We start from the raw sequence: 20,005 nt of genomic DNA, 5'->3' as shown, positions 1-20,005 counted from the left end.
CATGCTATAGTTATAATATAAAAAGACAAATTAGGGGCAAGTTTATTATATAATTTATCATATATGTGAGAATCGGACGCCTGTTAATTAATTTGGATATTATTTGAATGATTTAGTTTTCAAAAAAACACAGGGGACAACATGATTTTAGGGGGGGGGGGTTGAACATTAAAATTACAATGTTTTATTGGAAGAAATATAAGAATGAGTGTTTAATTGACAGGCCATGGTGCATTATATAATTTAGTTTATACTGAAACTTAAAATTTTCAAAAAAGATGGTTGAATAAAAAAATAATTGCTGGTGAAGTGCGGGACATGGAAATTAGACTTTTTCAGATATTGTCTCATATAATTGAACTAATTTCTTTAATGTAGCCAGTCATTGACTTGTTTTACTGTTCTCCCAGCTAAAAGGGTTGACTAGGGTATAAAAAAAAACATGTTGTCCAACAGTTAAACCCATGCTGAATGGGTGACCTAGTGTCTGTGTGGGAAATATAAAATCTCAGTCACACTTTATTCATGGCTTGTTCAGGGAGAACTTCTTGCTCATGGCCTATTAACCTTTGCTACAGCAAATGGTATTCTTAATTTGCATTTTCACTTAGCAAAATGTCCTCTCCTATTGAACATATCTTTCTTTTGCAATGTCAATTCAAGATTCAATCTTTTTATCATAGTTTACCCATTTAGCAGAGTATACTAATTAAATTGATTTTTAATTTGTTCTACTCCTGAACATGCATGAAATATTACAGTTTTAACCAAGCAAAATGTGTTAGCCATTTCCAATTCAGAAATACTGTCACTGGTTGTCAAAGTGCATATGTTGACATTTCTCTTTCATTTCTAGCTTTGATAGATTGCTGTCTCACAGATGTTCACCCTACACCATGAGTATAAAAAAAAACATTGATTAAATCACATAATAAATAACATGTATTATCTATCTCAGAAATAAACCTTTTTATATAGACTAGACCGTTGGTTTTCCTGTCTGAATGGCTTTACACTAGTAAGTTTTGGAGCCCTTTATAGCTTGCTGTTCAGTGTGAGCCAAGGCTCTGTGTTGAAGGCCATCCATACCTTGACCTATAATGGTTTACTTTTATAAATTGTTATTTGGATGGAGAGTTGTCTCATTGGCACTCATACCACATCTTCCTATATCTATCTTCAATATGATTTTTAAAAGTAAAAACAAAATAAAGATCTGAATTTTATTTTGGACTTTTCCCATTGCACACAAACAGGTTTGTTGAATGACAAAACATAAATTAACATATGGAACAATATAATACATAATAAGTTTGTGTGCCAAGTTCATCAGAAAGTCTAGATTATATCTAATTCTTGTTCATACATTTCAAACGTGTACAATTCCTCCAATTAAATACACAATGAAAGTATGAAACTTACGTGTACAAAATTCGATTTTGACTTTACATTCAATCACTCAGCTTTTAGAAAAGATAGTTTATTTTTATCTAACATCTTTTTTTTCGTTGATTCCTATTTTAAAATTAGGTCTTTCTTTTCTGCTGTATTATTTCATCAAGTAGAATAATACATCCTGTTTGTTGCATTTTGTTCAGGCAATGAGTTGATGAACAATGATAAGTGTCCACATATATTAGTTTCTGAAACTAAGTGATCGAGTTGAATGGCCACATATATTAGTTTCTGAAACTAAGTGGTTGAGTTGTTTATGTTCCTGAACGTAAAAATCTTCCCTTAAAAGATCCACAAGTTTTATGACAATGGTATCTCATCAAATGCTTTCTTTGAGCTAATTTATGTTAAAAGCAATCATAATGGAAAAAAATATAAACAATAATAACATCATAAATTCCTTTTAATACATTCATTCATGTCAATTAATTTTCAAGTTAATATATTTTTCTTTCATAAGTTTAGAATATCTTTTCAATTGCCCTCAATTCACCACCGATCACATTGTGTGTAGTAGATGCAGGACACACATGTAGTCTATCAAATGACTCACTGCGAGTACAGCACAAAACAACTTTATTTTTTTTTTGTTTTGTTTAAAAGAAGCATGTGTAATTTTTTTTTTTATTGTTTTTGAAGCTTTAAGAGAACAAAAGGAAGCACACATAAATATGCAAATTATAGATGAAGACATATAGCACTATACCTTATTCATCTAGGCATACAAATATTTTTTGAAGAATTCTTTAACAGTGTTTTACAGTAGGAATATCATGGTATATGATAACCAATAGTCATTAACAATCAATGATTAACTATCAGAGAGTTGGGAAATTTTCAGTTCTGCAAGAAAATAATCCATTAAATTAAGTAATATCCAAAAGCCTGTAATTATTAACATTTTTGGCAAGTATTAAGTTCAGGGAGATTTTCTATTTTGTTTGAGGAATGTTGGAAGTTGAGAGTCCTGGTGTGTTGAGAGAAATATTTACCATGTCCATATATTTCATCAAAAGAATCTTGGAATATAAGCTTTTCCAATCTCTCTTCACTGTTGTGAACAGTGCTATCAGCAAGGTATATAATTTGCATTAAGGTGGTACCTAACACTACAGTGAGATAATTCTGTATAATCAACTGAACGTATAATGGAATATTAAGCTTCTCAGTGATCAAAATAAGTGTTTGTGAAACTGCTATATAACCAGTGTATTTTTTCTGATAAAACGGTTGGTTCAAAATTTTTGAAATTTTTATATTTTTGTTAAAGGATCAAAGTAAATACTTTGACAAAACTTTAAGAAAATTAAACGAGCCAAATTAATTTTAGCGAAAGTGTTGGGTACCACCTTAAATAATATTTTTTTTAGTCTAATTTAGTTTTTCAGAAAATGCAAATATAAATGAATTTCAATAAGGATCTGTTCTGTTTATGCATGATAAATGTACACATTTTGACTATCAACATTTTCACATAATATTTACATGTTATACAGGGTGGGTTAATGATCACAGCCTCGTAAAGATCAAACGTCTTAAACATATTGCCTATGTTATAATAAGGCAAATAGACCTTATAACTAAACTACGCTGGGCTGGCAGTGGCAGTAAACTTTTTAAAGAAACTTCAAATGAGTAAATTAAGAATGTTATCAGTATAGAACCAGCTCATTGTTTTCTTTCTCTCTCGATGTTGACTGATGAAATAAAATAATATTTCATTAAGAAGAATCAGAACATTATAAAATATCCTGGTACCAATGTTGCACGTAACCTTCAATCAGTTTTCATCACAAACAATTTTGTTGAATTAAACATAAAACTGTATACAAATATTTACATTCAGCAATTTTTATGGTTTCACGTTGATGTGAAATAAGTTTATATGTTTGTAATTTTTTTTACAATTTTATGGTACATCACATGGTATATGTAATTTTATTTGCACCAAAAGAAAAAGCACTAATAAATAATGGTGGCTGATTGTTATCAGTGATGATGTCGACCTTGAACTTGAGATTTTAGAAATTCTTCATAAGCTGCCTCCATTTCATCATCCATACCTGAATAGCCATCATCATAATGTTCTATCCTATAATAAAGAAAATAACAACTTTATAAGAATTAGAAAGTACCTGTTTAGCCATTGTAATAATGTTCTATCCTATATAAATAAAGAAATTACAAATAAAAATATGAATGTTAAAATGACAAAACCATGATCTAGTTACCACATATACCCTAACTTGCAGAAAAAACTCTTTAACTTAATGCCAAAACCAAACTTTAAATTTGATGTGACCTGTTTTTCATAATTTTATTATCAACTAGAAACAAAAATAATTTCTAAAATAATTTGTTTAAGGTAGGTAAGGGGCATAACTCTTGAATGGTAAATGTCATAACTATCAATATCAAACTTGACCTGTATGTTATGGTCCATGACAGTGTGTGTAAATTTCAAGATTTGGTCTAAAGGTATTAATAATTGAATTGATGAGTTTAACTTCCACTATTTTATTAATTTCATTCAAGGGAATAGTCCACATGAAAAGTAAGCAGTAGATGACTAAAATTGTGTTTCGGCAAAACATTGACACATTTATGGGTTTTATAATATGCCTTTAATTCAAATTTCTATCCTATTTTAGAAAAAATTTGTAAGGGTTCCGCGGAACCCAGTGTCTCGCCTATTTTTGCTGTAAATTGCAGACTCAACAACAATGAGGGAAAAAATCAATAAAAATATTCCTCTTGTTACATGTACTATTTTATGATTGCAAGAAAATCTAAGTCCATTTAAAAGTAAATTACAGAAAAAACTGAGTAATCTTTTTACAAACTTTACTTCTGGATACAATATTATGATCATAAATAAGCTTCTGTCCAAGTTTGGTACAAACCCAGGATAGTTTAAGAAAGTTATTAAAATTTTTAAAACTTTAACCACAGAGTGAATGTAATGGTTCCCTGGAGAAAAACTAAGTCCATTTAAAAGTAAAATATGGAAAAAATGGATTTATTTATTTACAAAATTTACTTCTGGATACTATCTTATGATCATAAACAAGCTTCTGTCCAAATTTGGTACAAACCCAGGATAGTTTAAGAAAGTTCTAAAAACTTTAACCACAGAGTGAATGTAATGTTTCTCCGCAGAAAAAACTAAGTCCATTTATAAGTAAAATATGGAAAAAATGGAATTTTATTTTTTCAAAATTTACTTCTAGATATTATCTTATGATCATAAACAAGCTTCTGTGCAAGTTTAGTACAAACCCAGGATAGTTTGAGAAAGTTATTAAAATTCTAAAAACTTTAACTACAGAGTGAATGTTTTGTTTCCTCGCAGAAAAAACTAAGTCCATTTATAGTAAAATACGGAAAAAATGGAATTTTATTTTTACAAAATTTACTTTTGGATACTACCTTATGATCATAAACAAGCTTCTGTCAAAGTTTGGTAGAAATCCAGTATAGTTTAAGAAAGTTATTAAAATTTCAAAAACTTTAACCACAGAGTGAATATTTGTTGACGCCGCCGACGACGCCGCCGACGACGGAATGTAGGATCGCTTAGTCTCGCTTTTTCGACTAAAGTCGAAGGCTCGACAACCAGAGAAATAAAATAAAGACAGCATTGAGTGGCTTACAGCAAAATTATTTGATTGTGTAGGTAAAGGTTATATCTTTGGTATGCTTGCTTGCTAGCTGATTCATGGAAGTCATCATTAAGTTTGATATACTGTCCCCTTTCAGAGTAGACTAGTTTGAGAGATAACCAATATATCTATATGTAGAACTAGACTACTCCGAAAGGAGGGTAGTATATTGATTCATGGAAGTCATCATTAAGTTTGGTATACTGTCCCCTTTAAGAGTAGACTAGTTTGACAGATAACCAATCTATCTGTATGTAGAACTAGACTACTCCGAAAGGAGGGTAGTATACCTTACATAATAATGATGTCACGGTTCAGCTAGCAAGCAAGCTAACCAAAGATATTACCTTTATCTACAGACTCAAGTTGTTTTGCTGTTAACCAAAGCATTCATCCCACAATTAACTTACTGTTGATAATCATAATTTTCAGGATATGCTGACCAGGATGGATAAAATTGACCATCATCTAATTCTCCGGCCTCCCATCTGGCGTACTCTTCAGCTGCCTCTTCCTCTGCCATCAGATAACTGTTATAGTCATTAAAACCTGCCTCTTCTCTTGTGATGGGCTGACCTTTACTGTTATAAAATATTGGCTCATTCTACAAAAATATGTCATTAAAGATTGTTATGATATTGTAATTATTATGTTTATTTATGTTGGCCTAATTTGTGTTGTATGGCCTGATAGTTGTTTACCAAATAATCTTATAACTGCAGTTGAGGAATGATTGGAACTTTCTAGAATGATCCTTATAAAAGATGCGTAATTTAAACTTCTACGTTATTCCAGAAACTTCCGTTGTAACTTTCCAGGATTTTCCACAATGTTCCATTATAGAGTGTTCTAGAATTTTCCATGACAACACTATATATACAGACACTAAAGTTAAACTCTCATAATTAAACTTGGACATAGACATTGATAGACATTAGTATTCACAGCATTTGGATTGACACTTTTATTCTACAAACAACATCATACTGGATTGTGACCTTAGTAGTGAACATAATATTCAGATTGGATTCCGAAAGATTTCCGGATACAGATAAAGATAAAAGAGTGGACTCATATTTTGACAGTTAAGTTATCAGTAATATTTGTAAAATACTTCTTGTAAACTTTTGTATAATAAATATTGTTAAATTTTAGTATTGATTTGTGTCTTTTGTTGGCTACAATTTAAAGGCGATTTCTGGCCGTAACAAGATCAATTCTATATTATTACTTAAATATTATAAAACACAGAGATATGTTTATCTGATTTAAATTTTTCTTTGAGATATTTTTTTTAAACCTATAATATTTACTTGTCCACTATGCTTTTTTGTTATGTATATATAAAATTTAGTTAATAATATTGAGGTTTCTTATATAGTTTTACCCCCATTTTTTTCTATTATCCCAAATAAGACAATATCTAAGTTAAGTGGTAATTCAATTTGGATATATCCATCTATCAAGTTCTTCCCAAACATCAAATACTTTTTGCCCTGTGATTTCAAACAAGTGCATAGTATAAAACTAAAGACTAATCAACATTAACCCCACCATGGGGGTTATTCATGTGCTCTAGAACTTACCAGATCATATTCCTGTTGGTTCTGAAAAGACATGTTTGGCTGAGAGGATGCTGAATCTCTTCGACCCCAGTTACTGGACTTCAGACTTAAAACTGATGCTATCAAACATTGACTTGTCCTAAAAGTCAAAATATCCTTCATTAACAACCAAGTATCAGTTCCATTTTATACCAGATGCAAAATATAATCAAAGCATTGTAGATGTTATAAGCCAAAAAATCTGACTTAATCATAAAGCAGCATTATGAGAAAAGGTAAACTTAATTATTACATTTCAACATTTCTTAGCAAATGTTTTATTTTAAGATATTGTTCTGAACATGCATGAAAATATTTGACATTAAGCAAACAACAATCAATCACTCATTTTTTCAAAGCACTTGTTTTCTAGCATATCAAAGAACCACAAAAAATTAGTGTTTTGATGAAATCAAAAAAAGTTTAATTATGAATTCTATGTGGACTAATTTCAAAACCCGGCTCGAAATCTGAATACAGTTAGGTACAGCATATCATAAAACCCCATATTATCATTTTTTGTTGAAATTAAACAAAGTTAAATAGAACACCACTGTGGACCAATTAAAAGACAGGGCCCATAAAAAACAACATATTAAAGTATCATGTAACCATATACTATTTTATTTTTATATTTTATATTTATATATTTTATATTATGTGTATTGGTATATACTATATTTTTATGCTTTTACATTTTTCTCACTGATACACATAGTTAATATGGCTTCTACTAACGAAAGCTCCATGGAGCTAATGTGTTTAGAGACTACTTATGTCAGTACACCTTTCCTATATTGCCTATTGATTTTTCACTGGCATAGGAGCTCTAAGCGTAAGCCTAGCGATTACCTGAAATTGATGTATATATGTAATACCTACATTACAAACTTAAGGTGTTGAAAACTTTTTAACACTGAGGATTAATATTCATCTACCTTTGATCTTGAAAGGAGTACTAAAGGCTGCTTAAATGAAGCATTCTCAATAAGAACCCCCCCCCCCCCCTAAACCAAATTTTGTTTGGTTAGGGGGGGGTAATAGTTTTGACTTGATGTTTTGGTGTATCACAAGCTAAAACGTCAAGACTGCATGACTACCATGAAATACTATTATTAGACTTGATATTTAGGTGTATCATAAGCCAAAGATCAAGACTGCATGACTACCATGAATTACTATTTCAAGACTTGATATACAGGTGTATCATAAGCCTGAGGTCAAGACTGCATGACTACTAGGAAGTACTATTTCAAGACTTGATATTTAGGTGTATCATAAGCCAAATATTAAGATCACATAACTACCATGAAATACTATTCCAAGACTTGATATTTAGGTGGATCATAAGCCAAAGATCAAGACTAAATGATTACTATGTACTTCTTAAATTATTAAAACACCCTTTATCCAATGCTAAAGCCCAAATATGGTTATATCATCAGATCACATGTTTACCATATAGTGTAAAAATGTTTACCGTAACATGTCAAAAAGTTTACTGTAACATGAACATTAGCTAAATATAGATAATTGTAACCATGGCAAATCCCACTGGGATTTTTCACCGGTTAACTCAACCGCCGGTAAACTCAACCGCCGGTTAACTCAACCGCCGCCTAACTCAACCGCCGGTTAACTCAACCGCCGGTCAACTCAACCGCCGGTTGACTCAACTGCCGGTTAACTCAACCGCCGGTTAACCCAACCGCCGGTTAACTCAACCGCTGGTTAACTCAACCGCCGGTTACCATATCTATATAAATAGGGTGCAAACATTAATCCACCATTCTGCCTCTGATGAAGGTCCTTTATGGACCGAAACCGGTCAGGCTATCAAACATCACCAGGCGCTGTTAATTATGTGTATTGGTATATACTATATTTTTATGCTTTTACATTTTTCTCACTGATACACATAGTTAATATGGCTTCTACTAACGAAAGCTCCATGGAGCTAATGTGTTTAGAGACTACTTATGTCAGTACACCTTTCCTATATTGCCTATTTTATTTTTACTTACTTATTTAAATGCTGATTTGACTGTAACTGACCAAGACGTGCAAATATTTCACTATAGTTGCCTTCTTCAGGTTTATTTAAATGTCCTGTATCCTCAATTGCAGCTCCTGCCATCTATGAAAATTTAAATTAATTTGAAAACAATAATTCAGAGATATTAAAAACACCAAAATTATTAGTACTCATACCATGAGTAATTATTAATGGAACTTTACACTAACACTCCTTTGGCATTTTGTTTATTCACCTTTTTCAATATGATCAGTATAGGTTGAAAATAAATAATGCCACTTTCATACACTAAGCTTTAAAGATTATTCTGTAAACATTTAATTTTCACCCCTTTTTTCTCTAATCTTCAAAAAATTAGACCACACATTTCTCTAATCTTCATTTTTTTGGCTTGTTATTCTCTAATCTTCATTTTTTAAGGGCATTATTCTTTAATCATTTAACCCCATCCAAACCCTAACAACTGCATACCATATATAATTGACTTTATCATACATGGTTCCCTTTAAACGGACACAATCACAAACTATACATGTATATCCAAAGTTTTTGAAGTCAATAAACCAGGACTCGGAAAGCAGGGTCAAATAATCTCCTTAGAAATCAAATGTGCCAATACTATTGCAACAGCATAACAAGTATCTTTGACCTATCTTTTTTCACATGATAACAGTTGAAATATAGTTATAATCATTCCTAAGAGAAAACATCCAATATTATTCTCAATAGTATGTTACTTACTTTTAATAATTGTGTGGCAGATTTGACTGTTTGTTACCTACTTTTTATAATTGTGTGGCAGATTTGACTGTTTCTACTTTTAATAATTGTGTGGCAGATTTGACTGTTTGTTACCTACTTTTAATAATTGTGTGGCAGATTTGACTGTTTCTACCTACTTTTAATAATTGTAAAGCAGATTGACTGTTTGTTACTTACTTTTAATAATTGTGTGCCAGATTTGACTGTTTCTACCTACTTTTAATAATTGTGTGGCAGATTTGACTGTTTGTTACTTACTTTTAATAATTGTGTGGCAGATTTTACTGTTTGTTACCTACTTTTTATAATTGTGTGGCAGATTTGACTGTTTCTACTTTTAATAATTGTGTGGCAGATTTGACTGTTTCTACCTACTTTTAATAATTGTGTGGCAGATTTGACTGTTTGTTACCTACTTTTGTGGCAGACTTGACTGTTTCTACTTACTTTTAATAATTGTGTGGCAGATTTGACTGTTTGTTACTTACTTTTAATAATTGTGTGGCAGTGGCAGATTTGACTGTTTGTTACTTACTTTTAATAGTTGTGTGGCAGATTTGACTGTTTCATCTGTTGAATGTTCCAGTAATACCAGCAGTAAGTCTCTAATAACAAATCTAATTACAGATATCTTTTGTTTAACACCTTGTGGATTTTCTACCTACAATACATCAGTCAAATGTAAGTTATTTATATATATATTTTAAACAAGTTAAAGTCATATAAAACAAGTGGCTGGTAAAAAATAATGTCAATCCAATTCTTGAACCAATGCATGCATAAATTTTGTTCATTTTTGTACATATCCATATCATATTATCATTTTTTTTTCTTGCTTGACCAGTAATTTTGTGATCAAAGTTTACTGATTTTCATCTCTGTAAAAATGAATATTCAGGTAAGCACATGTGTGACATGTATACAGTTTATTCGGATGATTATGATTGCTGAATCTCTCTGACAATTTGGGTTTCCCTTCGCACTTGCGCATGCTCTCCAGATTTTTACGAGGTAGGTCAGGATTATACAGAGAAGTTACAATCGTTTATCTCTGGAACAAGTCTAGCAATATAATGTTAGACAAGTGTGAAAAGTGATAAGCCTTTTAAAAGAAAATCTAGGTTTCTCATGCATCCTTGACAGATGCTGGCCTAACTAGATGTGCACCACTAGATCACCACTCTAGCTCTTTCAATATTAACCCTTAAACATGCTTTTCATCAATATTTGCAATGGAAATAGACAAGTTGATATTGGCTCTTAACTTTTTTAATTTGAGCCCCACTGGTGATACTTATTTAGATGAAATATGTTTCTGTTGCATTGAATTAAACACTCCTATCATCGATGAGTTTTTAAATAAACATGGCTTGGAATAGATTTCTTACTTCTACATTCAAAAATAGTTCTCCCATAAACATTGTAAATCTTACTTCTACATTAAAAAATAGTTCTCCCATAAACATTGTAAATCTTACTTCTACATTCAAAAATAGTTCTCCAATAAACATTGTAAAACTTACTTCTACATTCAAAAATAGTTCTCCCATAAACATTGTAAATCCACATAACCTGGAAACTGATTCTGGATGTGATATTAATTCTTCCTTTTTTAAATATTCTTCTTTGCATCTGTAAAAACAAACACTTTTTTTTATTTTTCAAAGTAGATTGTATTTACCTAAATATAAGACATTTTCCTTGTTGCCATATCCCCCCATGTATACAATTAGTCTACTAACTAACTATAACTGTTCATAAAGATGAAAACATGAAATGCAGATCACAGTCAGCTACTTTTAGAGTAAAACTATCATTCTCCAGAATGCATCTGCATAACCATTTTTATGTAGGATATTGGAATGCAATAATGAAAATTACTAAAACTTTAGTTTTTAAATATTGCTGAACAAGAATGTGTCCATAGTACACTGATGCCCCACTCGCACTATAATTTTCCATGTTCAGTGAACTGGGACAACATCCCTAATGCGCCTTGAAATGAGGAACTCAAAAGTCACGTGTAAACAAAAATTCTCTGTGTAGTGATATTTGACATTTTTCTATGATAAACAAGTGACTGAGCTTAACCATTTGAGTTAATTTAGAAAGTAGGAGAACACAGAATAAATGTGTAAAATATATGGAGCTATTAAATGTGTTCAAAGTATTAAATTTTCAAAGAACTTATTGTGTTAAAAATGGGATTATTTACCATGAGGAGTCGCATCACAAAAGGATACTCGCGGTTTGCTAATTTACGGAAAAAGTAATCTCACTTCGTACCCCGAAAATTTAACCACATATGTCAAAATGTATCAGCTTCGAAACGAGCCATCACACATATCCAAGTTAACGATATGGACTGAGCAACAGAAGAAAACGTTACCATTACCCAGAGATGGGTCCGATTACTTTCAATGTAATTGATTAAATTACAATTACTTCGTCATTTGTACGATTAAATTAAATTAATGATTACATCATTTCTGAAAGTATCTGATTAAATTAATGATTACATTAGCAAAGTAATCATGATTACATCTGATTACAATGAATTTAAAAACAAAACATTTTGAATGATGTGAATGAATAAACGTTCAATATAACTATAGCATTTTTGAGGAAGTATTTCATTTGGTTCAATTATAAAATGATAACTTCAAATTAAACTTTATCTATTTAAATAAACACCAAATTTCACTACATATATATATATATATATATATATACATTACAATTTATCACCAATGATCTCTGAATTATTTTGAATTAAATTTAATAAAGATATATCATAATCAAGAGTTTTTTTGTTTGTCTTCTGACCTCTTTCATAATTTATATGTATTCCAAGTTGCAGTTTATGGAAGTTTAAATATGGATTAAATAAAGTTACCAGTTAAAACTATGTTAAATTTTAATAGAAATGTTTAATTAAATTGTAAACACTATGTTAGTACTAAACATGCTAAAAATCATTACATTTTACATGACCAGGCCAAATACAAAAAAATTTAAACAACATATTTGTCCAACTTTTAATTTAGTTTGTGCTAATTAGATAAATTTTCATGTCTGATTTATCTTTTATCATATATATTTCCCTACAGCTATACTCAGTTGGTAATTGCAATAAAAACAAACCTTAATTAGTCTCCTACCTGTCAATTCAAAGTTGACAAAAATCACAAAAATTAACAAAAGATTATAATTCAGGGTTAAAGAAAAGTATTACTTGAATATATAACAGTTATTATCAAATATTAATATGAAGATCATTATAAAACAATGAATATACCTGTATGTACAATATCTCTTACCAAGATTGAAGGGAAATAATTGTATTATATGTCTCTGCTAAGGCTAATGGTGACTTTTCAATACTGTAACAGTTTATTTTTTTACTGAAGTAGACATGTTTAAAGTAACCAAACCATTTTTATCATGTTTAAAATTTATCAAATATGAATAACAAAGAGGTTCATTTATAAATGACAAAAAACACAATTTTAGATTTTTTTCATTGTAATCAGAATGTAATAAAAAAGTAATCATGATTACAGGGTATTTTGAAAAGTAATTGATTAAATTAAATTACATGTAATCAGATTTTTGGCTGATTAATGATTACACTGATTACTTGAAAAATTGTAATCAATTACAGCTGATTAACGATTACAATTACAATTACCCCAAGTCTGCCATTACCGCCTATGGAGAAACTAATTTGCATCTATACCCAACTGTGAAATTAGGGTCAAAACTTTAATTTGGAAAGTTAGAAAGATAATAACATAGGGAAGGGAACATGTGTACTAAGTTTCAAGTTGATGTGACTTTAACTTCATCTAAAACTACCCTGACCAAAAACTTTAACCTGAACTTCACACTATCATTTTCTATGTTCAGTGGACCCTGAAATTGGGGTCAAAACTTTAATTTGGAAATAAAATTAGAAAGATCATATCATAGGGATCATGTGTACTAAGTTTCAAGTTGATGTGACTTTAACTTCATCAAAAACTACCTGGACCAAAAACTTTAACCAAAACTTTAACCTGAACTTTGCATTATCATTTTCTATGTTCAGTGGACCATGAAATAGGGGTCAAAACTATAATTTGGCATTAAAATTAAAAAGATCATATCATGGGGAACATGTGTACTAAGTTTCAAGTTGATTTGACTTCAACTTCATCAAAAACTACCTTGACCAAAAACTTTAACCTAAAGTAGGACGGACGGACGAACAAACGAAAGGAGGCACAGACCAGAAAACATAATGCCCCTCTACTATCGTAGGTAGGCATAAAAAAAGTAATAATAATTGATTTACATATTAACTGATTTAATAGTTCAGGCAAATATCAACAAAAACAAAACACAACGGATTAACTTACCGTGTAAGGAAAAGGTTTCTAAAGTTGGAAAAGGCTGCATTTCCTTTTAGTTGATTAGATAAATACTGTACTACCTTCGCACCAGTATATCGAAAATTTGGTTCTATTATACTCTGAAAACATAATCAAAATTGAAAAACAAATCTAGAGTAGTTAAACCTACATTTAGTTGATTTCATAATTCTTAGTTTTCTCCACTATAATTTATAGAATGTTACTCAGTATGTAAGGCCATAGTTTCACTAGTATTATGAAGAATGTTATGGAAATATACTTTGATTACATTATTTTAAACAATGCTTTTTTTTTCAATACTCACATCGAACACCAACAAAGGAGATTTTTCCTGTGTGTTTGCCTACTTTTATACTTTATCACATAACTGTTCAAAATTAACAAGCAATATATACATTTTTTACTAAAGCAGTTTCATATAAGCCTGAATCTGAACATTGTGTAAATGTGTGTGTTATATGCAAATGTAATCTGCTGAATTTTGAATCTCAGATTCATGAATCTGTACTTTTAAAGAATTCTAACATTCATTGATTTACTATATGGTTTGTCAATTAGGAGACCTAATTGAATAATGAAGTCCAATCCAAAGTACAAATGCATACTATATATGCAATTCTATTTTTAAATAAATATATATATATGTTGAATGTTTTAATCTACTTAATCGTTGAAATATTCTTAATAGTAGTGTATGTTTTGTCTTGAAGTAATGATCTTAATGTAATTATTATGCTCTCATGAGGACACTTTGATAAGTCAATATTTTTTTTATTATCATTTGCAAATCAGGCCATTTCTTTGGCCCTTGAAATTTAAAAGCAAATTGTCCATGTCAATCAAGGTTATAGTTAAATATAAACAGACATATTACATAGTATAGCCAAATACTTGAAGAGGTTGTTAGTTAATTACCAGTGTTATCCTGTGTCTCAAATAGCATTAGATGGACAATGTATAACTTTCATATAAAATTATAAAGGGACATAACTAGAGAACCGTATAAGTTCAATTTTGATCTGTGTTTTAGGATAATAAGCATTGAGTATAAGTTTCATAGCATTTGATTGAGGCAAACTTAAGTTAGAGAACAGCAACTTTTTTTGGGATGAATGTACTGAAAAACAAGGGAACACTTAATTAATGCCCTCTCAGCTGCAGCTAGGACATAAAAAAAGTACCTGTTCAAACAAGCTTTCTACAATACCATTAATAGCTTGGTCGTCAGAGCAGTTCTGCAGCAAATCTACAAAAGGTTTTAATGAATCTTCAACACTACCAGGTTGTATTGTCATTTCATATAGAATACTTTGAAAGGCATCAATGATGTTTTCTACTGATGGAGAGGGTCCAGACTGATTGATATCCTGTGGACCAATATTCACTAAGCGTTGAAAATCTTCAAATAAATTATTCTGAAAATTATAAGCAAAATACAAATATTATTAAGAGTAACACTATACTATGAAATATTAGAATAATTAAATAACACATTACACAAGATCATACATTCTATTGTTGGTGTGTATAACATTATATATGGTACCAAATTTTCTGCACTAAATGCACATTTTGACAATCAATTTCTCTTCTTCAATGTTCTTGTGTATCTGTCAATTGGCTTACTTATCATCTCAAAACAAAACAGAAATGTATTAGTTAAAATGTACATTTTACCTAGTAAGCATTTTCATTTTAAATGATAAATCAGAACGTTTGTTTAAGAAGTAGCAACATGTTTAAGCAAATTCAAAGCCTATTAGGTTATACATAACAAGAATGTGTCCAAAGTACACGGATGCCCCACTCAATCATTTTCCATGTTCCATGGACCGTGAAATAGGGTAAAAATCTAATTTGGCATTAAAATTAGAAAGATCATATCATAGGGCACATGTATACTAAGTTTCAAGTTGATTTGACTTCAACTTCATCAAAAACTACCTTGACCAAAAACTTCAACCTGAAGCCAAAAACTTTAACCTGAAATTTGCACTATCATTTTCAATGTTCAGTGAACCGTAAAATTGGGGTCAAAACTCTAATTTGGCATTTAAATTAGAAAGATCATATCATAGGGCACATGTATACTAAGTTTCAAGTTGATTGGACTTCAACTTCATCAAAAACTACCTTGATCAAAAACTTTAACCTGAAGCCAAAAACTTTAACCTGAAATTTGCACTATCATTTTCTATGTTCAGTGAACCGTAAAATTGGGGTCAAAACTCTAATTTGGCATTTAAATTAGAAAGATCATATCATAGGGCACATGTATACTAAGTTTCAAGTTGATTGGACTTCAACTTCATCAAAAACTACCTTGACCAAAAACTTTAACCTGAAGCCAAAAACTTTAACCTGAAATTTGCACTATCATTTTCTATGTTCAGTGAACCGTAAAATTGGGGTCAAAACTCTAATTTGGCATTTAAATTAGAAAGATCATATCATAGGGCACATGTATACTAAGTTTCAAGATGATTGGACTTCAACTTCATCAAAAACTACCTTGACCAAAAACTTTAACCTGAAGCGGGACAGACGGACGAACGGACGAACGAACGGACGGACGAACGGACGCACAGACCAGAAAACATAATGCCCCTCTACTATCGTAGGTGGGGCATAAAAACATATATGTGCAAGGGTTTGTTTAAACACACTATGCTTTATACTGTCACAAGTGTAACATTATGCTGTTATTACCTCTCGTTGTACGATAATTAGGACAATCACTTACGGAAGATATTGTTGTCACTACAAAGTTACAAACATTCATTTATCTTTGCACAGAAAAACACTACTTTACGTTCCTGCAGGCAAACATTTATTTCCATAGAGAATGGATGCAAACGGATGAGATTAAAAATAACTAAAACTAGTCCTTAGCCCTTGGAGCTAGGTGTGGTTATTACAGTACTAGTATATAATAAAAAGTGTATGTGCTACCTGATTAGCATAAGCTGGAAATGGTGACTGTCTGGGTACAAACTCAGCAGCAGCTACAGAAAGATTGGAAGCCTAGAATAGAAAGCATTAAAAGTAAAGAAAGAACTCTAAGCTTTTACTGTTAGAAAGGTAAATGGATGCAATTCTAAGAAGGAAAGACCTTACCGGTAAGCGTGTTAAGTTTAGTCACTTAAATTAAATTTGGTTATGATCATTATTGCCTATTGGGATTCAAGAGAAGATTTATTGTTCCCAAAAAATCTCTTCAATATTCATATTATCCATTTCAAAACACTATTTAAAATATTTCTGAAATATGTATACATGTATGTAGTACTATTTTTGCACTGACATAAAATTAGGGTAGGAAGGAAAATTTTGAGCAATTTTGTTCATAGAATTTTTCTGTTAAGACCATGTTCAATTGAGGAACCAATATTGAATTTCAAATCATGATCAATGAAATGAGAAAAAGACCATTTTATTAGTACAAATGCACTCTGGTGTACATCTAATGGCAATTAGCCTTGATTCTGTCACATGTAACAGCCATGTTCAATGTTAAACTATGGATGTAATTAAGATTTTTTAATTGACATATCAAGTTATGATTTATACATCCCTTAGAAATTGTTATTACTACTTATCTTCATTTTATTTTGATAGAATAAAACAAAAGTTGAAATTAGAATGCAAAATTTTGGCATGGTATCTTATCCATCACAACTTTCAAAGTGGCCTTTCGGCAGTTTTACTCTTTGGTTGGGTTGTTGTCTCTTTGGCACATTCCTCATTTCCTTTCTTTATTTTATCTCAAAGTCAATGAATTCTAACCATACTTGAGTTTAGTATGACGTCCATTATCACTGAACTAGTATACATATTTTTAAGGGGTAAGCTGAAGGACGCCTCTGGGTGCGGGAGTTTCTCGCTACATTGAAGACCCATTTGTGGCCTTCTGCTGTTGTCTGCTTTATGGTCGAGTTGTTGTCGCTTTGACACATTCCCCATTTCCTTTCTCAATTTTATTGAGAGGGTGGGTATACGTACAATTAATTATAATGGAAATGAGATTTACAAATGCTTATACAATTGCATAACAAATATCTACAGTCTAAATATCTTTGACTTAATCAGTAGTTCCCCTAAAACTGACTTAGTGACAAACTTCTGCATACATATAAAACAGATACTAATTATTAGTAATCTTGCTTTTCTTGTACCAGATTTATCAGTAATAAGCATTCACAAAAGCATTATGTAATATCATATATATATATAAATGATGGGATGTGCATGGCAAGTCATTTTACTATTCATTTTAACTTTAAGATTTAATGTATAAAATATCTCATATTTATTTTATATATCATATATAATCTATCTTATATAATTTATCATATCTAATATATATAATATATAAGATATCTTATATAATCTATTTTTTGTATCTAAATGTTATAAGATATCTTACAAGTTAATTAGATATGTCAACGTATATTTGTTCCACCAAACAGAAGATCCACTGGAAATATCTTATAAATATCTTGAATTTAGAATAACTGGTAAAATGACATCGGTTCAGTATGCCTATGATAGCCAATGAGAAAACTATCGGTGTATGCATTAAATGTCAAATGAAGTGGATGTAAGCAATAAAGGCATTATATGTACAATTCTACAGTCTAAAAGTCGGTCTTCAGTACAAATTTGTACTTACTGCTTTAGGTACAAATTCTTTAGCTGTTGCTGATAAGGTTGTCTTCTTTGCAGGACTTAATGATGCATCTCTGGAACCTAAAATGTCAGATATAAACAAATTTACAAATGGAGGATTTCTTAAGAAACACAGAGAACAGAACAAATAATTTAACTCTTAATTTGGAAGTTACAGGATTAAAATCTCATGTATATAATATGCATATATGTAATCCCTTTTTAAACAGGTCTTAAGTTAACTGTAACATTCTAAATTATAATACAAGTTGGTATCCACTTTTCTAATCTTGTCTGTGTGAATAATTTACATTTTGTAGCTCTATCTAACAAGCACATTAGCTAGATGTGAGTTACAAGATATAAAAGCCAATTACCAAAGAAACAGCAATCCAACAACACAAACTCACCACAAAAAATACCTAAGGGTCACACCGTCACAATACATTCTTGCAAAAGAAAATCTGAAATTTCTTCTTAATATTATAATACATTTGTACTTGAATCTAGTTTCACATATACTGTATATTCAGTAAGCTCCTGAAGTTTATTTTCACAATTTGAAGATAGACGGAGTCTAACAAGATTTCGCATATATCTGCTCACCAATTACTTATAGAGAAAGGTAGATATAGTAATACTCCCTGACACAATAGAATATGTAAGAGATGTTGTAGAACTCACATTCAAAAATCCCTAGCAAGACCCTGTTTGGATTATATAGAGTTCTTATCAAATTTTTAATTTCAGTCTGTTTATTTTAAACTAGATATATACATTTTAGAAGAGTGTTGCATCATCGACACATGCAGGAAACAATTGGCAAAAATACTTTAATTTAAAGTATCCATTATATTAATATTTTATAATCATTGACAGGGTTAGTTTGAATTTGAATGGATTCACTTGGACAAGTACCACTGTAATACTGATACTGATATATATTTTAAGGAAACTGAAACATGTGTCCAAACTTAATTCTGCATCAACCAGAAGAAAGAATGAACTCCTGCGTCACATAAACATATACTTCTATGAAATGAAACCTCATAGAGACAATAGCAGTAAAGACAGTATAGAAACACAACAAACCTGGACCATATGATAACCTTGCTTGTGTTGATTCGTGTGGTTTTCTCAATTCTTTCTTGGGGCTCGTTCGATTATCTGAAGAACGATCGGGATTAGACATAATGTTCATATCACCGTTAATGTTGTTAGACATGTCTTTTCTGTGTCTATCTAAAATATAGGGATGTTACACTCTAATCTAAGGTGAGTTTTACGAAATCATTGCGAAACTTCATGTAAACAGATGCTCGAAATCATAATTAGGTGCGGGATTAACTAGCTGATGTTTCCAGTATAAACAAAAATTCTGTTTTGATAATTTAAAGTTTATAT

At 30.7% G+C, this 20,005-nt stretch overlaps 1 protein-coding gene across 2 annotated transcripts; it reads right to left on the bottom strand.

The window, feature by feature from the left end:
* Positions 1-1,209: 1,209 nt before the first annotated feature.
* Positions 1,210-19,949, bottom strand: LOC143064185 (polyadenylate-binding protein-interacting protein 1-like). 2 transcript variants are annotated; one of them, XM_076236841.1, is made up of 11 exons: positions 19,694-19,949; positions 18,606-18,682; positions 16,886-16,957; positions 15,115-15,348; positions 13,919-14,031; positions 11,042-11,150; positions 10,054-10,179; positions 8,746-8,858; positions 6,704-6,821; positions 5,528-5,721; positions 1,210-3,547 (listed from the first exon to the last, which is right to left on the bottom strand). In XM_076236841.1, exons 1-11 carry the CDS (start codon positions 19,824-19,826, stop codon positions 3,445-3,447), a joined length of 1,392 nt encoding a protein of 463 aa, XP_076092956.1. In that variant the 5' UTR covers positions 19,827-19,949; the 3' UTR covers positions 1,210-3,444. The 2 variants fall into 2 exon arrangements, with proteins under 2 accessions (XP_076092956.1, XP_076092962.1); XM_076236847.1 differs by lacking the exon at positions 16,886-16,957.
* Between the last annotated feature and the right edge of the window lie 56 nt (positions 19,950-20,005).

This window comes from Mytilus galloprovincialis, chromosome 1 (genome assembly GCF_965363235.1).
Source record: "Mytilus galloprovincialis chromosome 1, xbMytGall1.hap1.1, whole genome shotgun sequence".
Taxonomy (NCBI): Eukaryota; Metazoa; Mollusca; class Bivalvia; order Mytilida; family Mytilidae; genus Mytilus; species Mytilus galloprovincialis.
Note: the sequence above shows the minus strand (reverse complement) of the source record. Positions and strands in the feature narration are given on the sequence as shown.